Raw genomic sequence first — 11,169 nt, 5'->3', positions numbered from 1 at the left:
GTGAGAAACAGCCACATCCCGAGGATCAAAAACAACATGCACTCGATTTCCTCCATTGTCCTGTGTGTGTGGGTAGCGGGTGTGTGTCGCGTAGAAGATTACGTCACGGCAGTTTCCTGCAGCGTCGCTATGACAACCAGGTACTATTGTGGAGGTACTATCTGCAATGGAAAACGGAGCGAAAAGCGAGCCGAGCCGAGGCGAGTCGAGCCGAGTCGAGCTGGTACTGGTAATGGAAAAGCACCATAAGACTATTTACAACTCGAAGGTCGACATCGGAGTTTGTGACGGCTGCAAAATGTCCAAGTGTATCCAAGATAGATTCAACTAGTAGCAAAATGAAGTCATTATCATCCGAAATGTTTGCTAGCTGGTTTAATTCTGCTGCTATACTGGCCATAACCGCCATTATAGCTCCTCCATGTAACAACGTAATTGAGCCACACCCACTCATTAACATATAATTTGCATGCAGGTTGTCTTTGAAAATGAAAACGAAAACTGAAATAAAAGAGGAATTAAAATGACAAGTAAAATTTACATTTAAATTTGAATTGTGTCACTATTATTGCGTGAGCGTTAATAAAGAGCTTAGTAAAAACTGTATGTGTAGTTTCTTTTTCACGTTTGGCTTTTCATTTTAATATTGGCAGTCTTGCCTCGAGACTGTATTGAAAATGAAATGTGAAATCACCAATTGCATTTTATTTTTCAATTTGACAGGTATGTCACCGTGAAAATGAAATCATTTAATTTCATTCTCAAATTTGTCACATATTTTGCGTACAGTTTTCTGTAATGAAATCGTTAATCTGGTTTTAATTTTAATCATTTCATTTATTTATTTAAATTTGGCAGACAATGCCTTCCATAAATAAATGCTGGTTGAAACTTTCATTCTGAGAGCTGTCATGACTGATATATATATATATATTACTGTTGTTCTGGTAAAGTGTTTATTATTTTCATTGGACAGATAAGAATGCTTACTCAATTCTCAAAATATAAAGAAATAAACAACCAGGCTTTGTGGTTCAAGCGGATGACAATAATTGTAAAAAGCATCTGGTGAGAGGCTGTGCGTTTCTGCTGTGTGTGTGGGTTGGGTGGGGGCTGTATTCGCAGCACGACTTAAATGCACTGCAGCATCCAGCAGGTTCTGTCTCTCTGCATCCTGGTCTTTTGCGCCTGCTCGCCTGCTCTCTCTTTCTCTCTCTCTCCCTCTCTCATTCCACTGCTCTCCATCCAAAGTGCCCGTGCATCCGTCTGTCCCGGAACAGAATCTGTCTGTAGTCCTCTGTCCTGTCATTTGAAATTTTCAGCATATAGACAGACACTGTCAGCCCTTGCAAACCCAGCCAGGCCCAGTCTGTCTGCAGAAGACCATTGTCAAACTCAGCGTCCAGGATGGATGTTCTAATGAAGGGATTCTCCATGGCCAAGGAAGGAGTGGTGGCCGCAGCTGAGAAAACTAAAGCTGGAGTTGAAGGGGCAGCTCTCAGGACCAAAGAAGGGGTCATGTATGTGGGTAAGTGCAGATGTTTGCTTCTTGTCTCTCTGTGTGTGTGTGTGTCCCACAAAGAGTAAAATAATAAAATGCAGCATTGACAGTGATAATAATAGCTGTGTTTTATAAAGGTCTCTGCAATTATTCCCAGTAGATTTAATGCAGATGTGATGGATGAATCTGCATTCCATTAGTATGCGTGTGTGTGTGTGTGTGTGTGTGTGTGTGTGTGTGGAGGAGAAGAGGGTCTCAGTGAGGCTGTGCTCTAGTCTGCTGAGGAGCTGTGAGAGTGTAGATGGAAGCTGCTGAGAATGTGAGATCCAGACTGACTGCAAGAATGGTGCAGGGAACGAAACCTGGGGTGTGGTGAAAGAGAGAGTTATGGGATTGCAGACCTGAACGGGACAAAGTAAAAGCTCATAAAAACAATGACCAAAGATGACATCAAAAAGATCAGTGAGCACTAATATTTCGGGTGCATTTCCTAATTAAATTGATAATTTTTATGTACATAATACATTATGATACGTCTTGTACAAAGTTGCACATAAATCGAATTATTATTATTTTTCTATTTAATTCAATAATGTCCAACATGCTCATTATACATACTAATAACAATTTAACAAGTAGTAATTTGTAACAAAAATAATAATTCATCATCAATTCATTATCAATGCATAAAAATACTTTACCCTTGACACATTTCCTGCATGCATTCATGTGCGTGTGAATAAGTTAGTCTAACAGTCTAACAGTCTAGACACAGTTTTGACCTGCACACACTATAATGTTGTTAATGTGCATGTGTATTAGAAAGAAAGTAAGGGGGGTGGCATGTAGAGCGGATCAGCTGAGCACTGCAGCATTTACTCCCTCCCTCTCTGCTCTTGCCATCTCCATGTGTGTGTGCCGATGCAGCAGGATTTGCCTGGTTGTGAGTGGACTGTGATGACTAACCTTCACCATCCTTCTACGCCACCATAGAGCGTGAGAGAAAGATGGGTAAATGAGGTGCAGTGCTCGCGTTATGTCATAGGTTGCTTATGCTCATCAGTACAAAAATGAACAGATGGCGTAGAGAGTACATGACAGAGGCAGAAAATACAAACTACAAACATATAGTTCAATGCAAAACCATTAATATGTAGTATTCATTGCATTCCCGCCTGGATGAGATACATCTCAAAATGAGCTATACATTTGAAACTTTCTGTCCTTGATGTCATTTTCATCACCTATAACCTGACAGTGGTAATCTTACCTAATCCAATCAGATCAACAATCAACCAAGCATGCATTTAGGTGTGATGTAATCTTTATAAGCACTTCCCCACCAAGGTCACCTATGCAAGGGTCACAGGCCTGCAAATCTGCTCTCACTCTAGTGTATGTATTGTCAGGGGGTTTCAGAGTGCTTAAATGGTATTATGTGCACCAGGGTGTGAATTCATTACTCAGGTTGATTGTTACGAAGGCAGGTTACTTATTCTCTGTTTGGGATAGAGAAAGCTACTGCATTTGGTACTATGAATGGCCTTTGATCCAGAACTGTATTTTCTAACGACGCAGTGTCATCATCAACACTGTATGACACAGTGGAGATCTCCTTAAATGCTGGTGTAAAACTTTATCTACAAGCAGCTCAAATTCATCCAGCAAACTGATATAAAAAAGTCGGTTTGAAAAGCAAACAGTGCAGATAGACTTTGCCAAGAAATCTCCCTTAAGGCACATACAGAAGAAACGCAGGAGAGCAGATGTGCTCAGCCATGCAGAATCTACTGAAAACTGAGCTTTCACTAAAGAAAGAGAGCGAGAGAAGATAACTCAAAGTACAGAGATGGACAGACTACAGTATATATAAATATAAATGAAAGACAGAGTAACATGAAAGCAGGTTGCATATATTACACAGTCTATGTGATCTATGTGATGTATTTTTTAAATGCTTGATGACAGCAAGGCTCTAATATATGTGATTGATATTATGGGTATATGTTAGACAGACAGAGTCTTTGAAGCATAGTGTCATTGCCTGTTAATAAAGCATTTGTATCTTATCTGCTTTGAAGTGTTGCTGGAATTTCTGTCTATGGATAGAAACATAAAGTTAAGGTTTAAATAATGACATTAGATTGATATCAAGACTTAACTCCTGGTATTTTTGAAAAACATTCTACATATGACAAATCCTACCATTAGGGGTCACTGTTTTTTTTTTTATTAAATAATGTTATTTTGCAAAGACATTAAATTGTTTAAAAACTGACCTTAAAGGTGCCATCTGTCATATCTGGCAAAAAAATCAAGTCATACTCCACATTCCATACCAGATGGGGGCAGTATGCCTCAATAAAGTCAATTGGTCTACTCTAGAGTAACAAACGAGAAACAGCATAGTCTCTATGCTCCGCCCCTACCTTCACAACAACACTAGAGCATAGCCGAAGCCTATAAGACAGCGGTTCTCAATTGCAGACCTCGCGCCCCACTGCTCTGCACATTTTGAACGTTTCTCTTAGAGCTTCAGACATTTGTTCTATTCGAACATAAGTGCCCTGCGAAGTGGACATCACAGGATATTCAGCCATGATTCCAGTTCGAAGTGAATGTAGCTATATGTTCCAATCAAAGTGCATTGAAGTGTGCAAGACGTGAATTTAGATTTGTATTGATTTACAGAGGTATATGATGTCACAGTTGTCCATGTTTAAAGACGCTGCACAGCACAAATCAGTGAATGAATGTTTCGATGTGAGGTAAACTTCAACAGATTTCCCCTGCTCAGAGAGTAGGGAGCAATGAAAATTTGAAAAACAGTTCATGCACGGAGTTAATTTCTAACGAGCTGATTATCTGAATCAGGTGTGTTAACAAAGAGAAACATGCAAAATATGCAGAGCAGTGGGGCGCGAGGACTGGAATTGAGAACCGCTGCTATAAGAGGACGTTTTGCCTCCAGAGGAACGTTGGGTGATGTCAAGTGATTTTGAAACATGACATCTTCAAGCTACTCCCCTTCAACTTTACCAGTGAATATGTTCATATTCGTTTTGTTCATATTACATTGAGTTGTATATACACATTATTGGAATTAAATTAATTTGACAGACAGCATTCTGTCAACATCATTGGTCAACATCAGATAGCTGATGTTGATCAAGCTAGCGCCAACCAACGTAACCATAGCTGCCAACTCTCAAGCATTCACCGTGAGACACACGCAATTGACTCTTTTCACACGCTTTCATGCAACACATCAATTTTCTCATGTACAGAAAAACCACGAAGCAAAGATGACACGGAGACCAACAGACTAGACAGAGCAGGTTACTTATGATATAAAAATATGGGTAAGTTATAGCTAGCTAATTATCAAACGCAGCTACGGTTATCCATCGCTAACATTAGCACGTTTATAGAACAGCCTTCGATACATTTCTATGTTATAACTTCCCGAAAAAAAATACACAAACATATAAAACAAACTTCTAGCGAAATACTAACAGCATCTAACTTACCAATCCAAAAGAAATGTTGCAAGTTCGGTGTCGAACCTCATTTCTTTCAGGTCCATCAGTTGTCTCCAGCGATTGAAAGCAGTGCTGATGTTTACTCTGGTTCGACTCCTTTTCTTATCGGATTTGATTTGTGTTTCCGAGCGTGGTTGTTTCCCTGTAGCGGGTGGTGGTCTCTTGCCAAGGGCTTCAACCATCTTTCCGCTTGATTGACATCAGGTATAAGTACGCCCACAAGCCGTGCGAGTTATTCGTGTATTGCAGGTTGGCTGGTGGTTATGTTGCCCGCATACCGCCTCCCATGGCCGAAACTGGTATTACGACACCTGTCTGGCCGGGGCTAGTAATGCTACTGCTAATTAAGGTTGATATCTCTGCAGCACTATAACTTTACATTTTTTTAATGACATCATCGCCCTTATTTCTTCTCATACTTTTGATGCGTGTAGGTAATTTTTTGAATATTTTTAGCTCAATTTTTGCACATGGCACCTTTAAAGACTTCTTACATAGAAAAAAAAACTATTCATTATAGAATCCTGAAAAAAATGTATCGTGTTTCCACAATTTTATAATTAACGTTTATAATTAAATTATTTATTATGTATTTAATTATTTATTAACAAGATTCATGAGGTGCATGTTTCTTGAGCACAAAAAAAAACACGATAAAAAGATTTCTGAAGGATTGTAAAACACCTTAGAATGGATTAATGATTGCTGAATTCAGATTTGCCATCACAGGAATAAATTACATTTTAAAATATATAAAAAATATATATATTTATTTATATATATTAAATTGTAATAATTTGTAATATTATAATAATAATATTTCACTGCACTACTGTTTTTGTCTCGGCGTCTCAAGTATGTTAAATATTGTTGAAAATCCGTTGTAATGTTAATGTTTAATCTGTTTCACATATTTTTTATTATGTTTTCAATTGTCAGTATAATAGTAGATTGACACCTATCTACTATATGAACTATCCAGCAATCTTAAAAAAGATACATGATGTTCTAAAAACATTGTCTACAGAATAGCCATATCTAGGATGGCTTTGCCTCCATTCATATAAAACTTTATTGAATGTGTTTTTGTACAAATCAAAAATTTCTGAAGAACATTTCATGTTTATTTCTCATGTTTCAGGCAACAAGACAAAGGAGGGAATGGTGTCAGGCGTAAACACAGGTGAGAAATAAATATGTGTGCATCTTGAGAATAGAAACTGAGAAATGGGAAGTCACACATTAACTCTTTGTAATATGAACCCTCACAGTTGCCCAGAGGACCACTGACCAGGCGAATATTGTCGGCGAAACAGCGGTAGGCAGCACTAATGAAGTTGGACAGAAGACAGTAGAGGGACTGGAGAATGTGGCTGCAGTCAACCCAGTAAGTGACTGCATGTTTATGCTCTACTCAACCAGCACTAGATGTCACCCTTTCTCCTAAATTAAATTCACATCTTTTAAAGGGTTACCCCACCCCAAAAATGTTGTCATTAATCACTTACCTCCATGTCGTTCCAAACCCGTAAAAGCTATGTTCGTCTTCGGAACGCAATTTAAGATATTTTGGATGAAAACCGGGAGGCTTGTGACTGTCCCATTAACTCCCAAGTAAATTAAACTGTCAAGGTCCAGAAAAGTATGAAAGACATCGACAGAATAGTCCATCTGCCATCAATAGTTCAACTGTAATGTTATAAAGAAGAACGAAGCTTTTACGGGTTTGGAGCGACATGGGGGTAAGTTATTTATGCCAAAATTTCCAGTTTGGAGTGGAGTATCCCCTTAATTAACACATTGTCTCTTATTTAATCTTTCTTGTGCATTACATTTTAAAACACCTTTAAATTACTTAAAACTAGCCTGAGGGATCTATGTCTAATCTGGCATAACCACAAACTCGACAACTGTTTGTCTTTAAAACACAGTTTTGTTTAATAATACTGCACTAAACTATATGTACTGTATAAATACTGGTATTTTCTGTCTAACATATTCTGTTTTGTTTTTTCCTGTTTGCAATTGTGCTGTTAACAGGATGAGGCTTTATATGAGGTGCTTATTAAATTGGGTTTGGAATGGTTGGTTTAGTTTGTGGAGAGGAGTGCTAGTAGCCTGTGAATGTGGCATATATGCTGTATTTGAGACTGGGCTTTAACTTTACCTGACTGCTGTATCACACCACACAGATGGGGCGAATGAGTGCAAGCATCCATATGACAGCAGAGTTCAGTTACCTTCATTAAATCCCCTCTGGAGTCATTCTCTTCATTGTGCATAATGAGAAAGAATGGCTGCATTGATTACCTCATTGATTACCTGAATTCCCATCAGTTCCTATCCAGTTAATGAGCTAATATTATCGATGTTCACAAATTTGCTTGTGCACGGGTTGGGGTTGTTTACTCTACTTCTGCAAATTAATGACAAGCAAATGACAGATCTCAGGTCTCTCATTCCAAATGCATCAACTAACAACCTTGGAACTCTATTGTGATAATACCTCATCTTCTACCAGAACGTATATTCTGGCAGGACAGCACAGATACAATAAAATAGCATGATTCATCAAGTAAATGATGCTAAACACTAAACAGTTACACTTTCACATCCTCAGACAGATTACTAATGGCAGTGTGCTATTGCATTCTGCATTTCTAACTGCTCGTGGATGCATGCTTTTGTTTTCCCAGCGCGATATTCTTGCTACTTGCTGATGCTCTTCTTGAAAATATGGTTGAATGATGGTCTTAAAAAAAGAAAGAAAGAAAATTCAATATTATGAATTTTTGGAATGTTTGGACATTGTGCATATATAGGAAAGATGGCTCATCTAGGACCAAAGGTAGGGCTTCAGAGCGTTACTCTTAAAGTAAGATGTTTGTCTTCAGAATCTCTCATGAACATGTAAGCACTTATTACTTTAAACAACTTTCCTTTTTGGCATTTCACAGATTGCAACATTTTGTTGAATAGCCTGTTTAACTTTGAAATGTGTTAGATTTTGAAAGTAAAATTTGTTGCAAATGGCATTCTATGTTGATTTTGAGAGCTGTAATGAAAGATTTTGTGGGGGATGTAAAGAAGAAAGAGAATAGACTAAGATTTGTTGTGAGGCAGAAAGTCCTTGGAGGAGGACAGAGTGTCTGGACCTGACAGTGACTCAGCAGAAGAGCTCAGCACAGCTGAAACGCAGAGACAGATGAAGATGTGCCTGCCAGCTGCATTCACCTTCCACAGGAACTCCATGACCATCATTTACATCCCTCCATCCCTCCCTCCATCTCTGCAGTGACAGCAGTCATAACACAGAGTCTGAGAGGCCTGTGGCTGTGCTGCATCCCTGCATGGATATTATTTCATATGGCTGTTTAACATGACAAAAGCTGTGGTTGCACTCCATATGAAGATTCACTGCTGAATATATGAATGCAAGATGGATCTAAAAGCAGAAAACAGCTGTGTCTTGGATTTTAATGGTGTCTGTATTTCCCAGGGTGACTTCTCTCATGGGGGCGGGATGGAAGGAGGAGACGGTGGAGAGGTGAGAACAGAGAAAACGTACTTCTATGAAAACCCTTCACTTTGGTCTCCCATTGCTTATTTGTTTAATTTTATTTATTTATTTATTTATTTATTTATTTATTATGCATTGGAGAGACAAATATCATATTTTTGTACAAAAAAACTATTAGATGTTAATGAATTTATTTATAAAATAAATAAATAGCATGTTGCATACCATAAAAGAAATGCATAAAATTTCTCCTCATGTGTATACTTGCATTCAAAACAGTAATATTGTTGAATAATATAATATTTAATTAGTGTTAACCATATTACCATTTCTTGTTATCAATGTCGAAAACTGCAACTGTGACATATTTTTTGTGTCTATGATTCCTTGAATAGCAGTATTTAAAATCTTCTATAATATTAAAAATCTTTACTTTCACCTTTTTCACAATGTAATGTATTCATGCTGAATAAAAGTATTCATTTCTTAAAAAAATTAAAGAGAATGAAATCCTACTGACCCCAAATTTTCAACAATAGATAATATTATAATATTTATTCTGTATTTTATATTATTATACATATATAAACAAATAATGTTTATTGCTAGAAAATTACATGTTATATGTCCCCCCAGTGGGCTATTGATGTTGAAATTGATATCAGCATTAATGCCAAATATGCAAATCAAACTACATATACATTAAACCGTTTTCTGTGAGGGTTAACTTCCTATTTTCAGCCAATTAGCAGTGGAGGATATTGCCATCCAAACTTAATTTAATATGATGTTACAGCATCTTTATCAAGTCTTGACTAATATTTGACATTAAATTGATATCAAGGTGCCCACAATGTTTGCATGCAGATTACATTTTTTTTTTAATTATTTGACCTGTAATCCTGATAGTTAAGGTTAAACACTTTCTTTCACTGCCTATTTCATGAAAAAAGAATGACACCATTGCAAACTCTCTTCATGGAAAATGTCCAAAGCATCTACATCTGTGTTAAGATAAGAATACAAGAATTACACCAGAAATGACTTAATCTGTGTTCTTTCTGTTCATCAGGGTTATTAGTCCAGAGGCCTGAAGCTGAAACAGTCCCGTCTCTTCCCTCTGACTCTCCACCTCTCAGAGCCTCACCCTTCCAGACTCCAGATGTAACTGATATTTTTTGTGACTGTATGGAAAACCAAGTTGAAAAAGACTTTCCCTGAGCCCTTTAGCCGTTAGATGTGTGACGCTTCTCCTCTTTTTCACCTGTGGTGTCGTCATGCTGTTCTTTAGTGTTATCCTTGGTCCTCTACCCATCCACACCTCATCTAAAACACACACAAACACTCAAACGTGGACAGGAACCGTGAAGCCAAGAGGCTGATATCAGAGGGTTGAACTGGTCTTTTAGGAGAAAAAGACAAAATAAACCTGCATGACCAGTAATGTAAGAAAAGCAATACATCTCATTTCATCAGGGCATGTAGCAATGCGTGTCTGGATCTTTTGGAGATCATAGCCATGTTTAAATTGATTTAGTCTTGAAAATGCTGCAATGTACACAATATGTTGTGTGTACATTAAAAGATACATTACATTCCTTTAGTTCAGTATGTGTGCAGAATAGAGTTCCTGTGTGCTTGACCAATAGACTTACCGTGTGATTTGTTAGAGTACAAACAAATATGTTTATTCACAAAATGTGAATGCATATTGTATACATAGATACTTAAAAAACAAAAAACGAATATCCGTATTGATGTAGCTGTGCATTTCTTCATTAGCTTGTACACATGAGATTTGGGATTGAATGAGGTTTGCGTTGAAAAAGGGTGTTGAATCCCTCAGCTGCTAGGACAAGGAGACTTTCAGTGTTATAGAAAGAGATCGAATCTTCATACACATCCTGTTTTGTCTTGATTTTGTTGCAATGCATGTTAAGTCATGTGCGATCATGAATCTGTGATGCCCGCAATGTAAAAGCAATACTACAGCACCATTGCAAAGTTTGTCATTAGTGTTCTGTGGCACTGTGCTGTGCTGACTCTAGGGACTGTTTAACCAAGGGAATGCTAAGAAGTGTAGATCTTTACCAATAAGATGACAGTCTTCATCTTCATTTAGCCTTGCCTTCATGGTGACCCAAACTCCGCCCTTGTCCTGTCACTCAACGGTGTTTTCAGATCCACCCCAGGCTGGTGTCTGCTGTTGGTAACTAGGACAAAGCTATCAAACATAGCAGTTTGTTCTTTTTTTTGAAGCCACAAAAAAAACTGAAGACTGCATGTTGCCTTATCAGCACTGCTATATTCACTTACACACACTCACATATATATACAGTACACAAACACACACACACACACACAGACGAAGCTGAATGAAACACGGAAACAATCTTCTCCAGCTTTTTTCTTTCTCTAGCCTTTCTCTCTTTGCTCTCTCTGGGACACACACATACACAGACAAACAAATGTCCCACATACCTTTTATGTTGGCATCAAAGCAGGCAAGCTGATTTTATAAACTATATAAGTGAAATAAAGAGTTTTGTTGAAATCTATGCCGCCGAGTCAAATTTGATTTTGTGAGCAGGATTGGAGAAGTGTCC

General features: G+C 37.8%; 1 protein-coding gene across 2 annotated transcripts; it reads left to right on the top strand.

The window, feature by feature from the left end:
* The first annotated feature begins 1,144 nt into the window (after positions 1–1,144).
* On the top strand, positions 1,145–11,121 carry LOC132121503 (synuclein-like). 2 transcript variants are annotated; one of them, XM_059530976.1, is made up of 6 exons: positions 1,145–1,528; positions 6,185–6,226; positions 6,315–6,430; positions 7,084–7,101; positions 8,543–8,590; positions 9,636–11,121. In XM_059530976.1, the coding sequence occupies exons 1-6, from the start codon at positions 1,408–1,410 to the stop codon at positions 9,642–9,644; spliced, it is 354 nt and encodes a 117-aa protein (XP_059386959.1). In that variant the 5' UTR covers positions 1,145–1,407; the 3' UTR covers positions 9,645–11,121. The 2 variants fall into 2 exon arrangements, with proteins under 2 accessions (XP_059386959.1, XP_059386960.1); XM_059530977.1 differs by lacking the exon at positions 7,084–7,101 and having other exon boundaries at positions 1,150–1,528.
* Positions 11,122–11,169: the final 48 nt, after the last annotated feature.

Source organism: Carassius carassius, chromosome 39 (genome assembly GCF_963082965.1).
Source record: "Carassius carassius chromosome 39, fCarCar2.1, whole genome shotgun sequence".
NCBI classification, from domain to species: Eukaryota; Metazoa; Chordata; class Actinopteri; order Cypriniformes; family Cyprinidae; genus Carassius; species Carassius carassius.
This window is presented reverse-complemented; position numbering and strand designations above follow the sequence as displayed.

Excerpts from the sequence above, each read along its gene's own strand:
- LOC132121503 (XM_059530976.1), top strand. The coding sequence starts at position 1,408 with ATGGATGTTCTAATGAAGGGATTCTCCATGGCCAAGGAAGGAGTGGTG. Across the intron at positions 1,529-6,184 it reads AGAAGGGGTCATGTATGTGG|GCAACAAGACAAAGGAGGGA; the intron begins GTAAGTGCAGAT and ends CTCATGTTTCAG. Across the intron at positions 6,227-6,314 it reads GGTGTCAGGCGTAAACACAG|TTGCCCAGAGGACCACTGAC; the intron begins GTGAGAAATAAA and ends GAACCCTCACAG.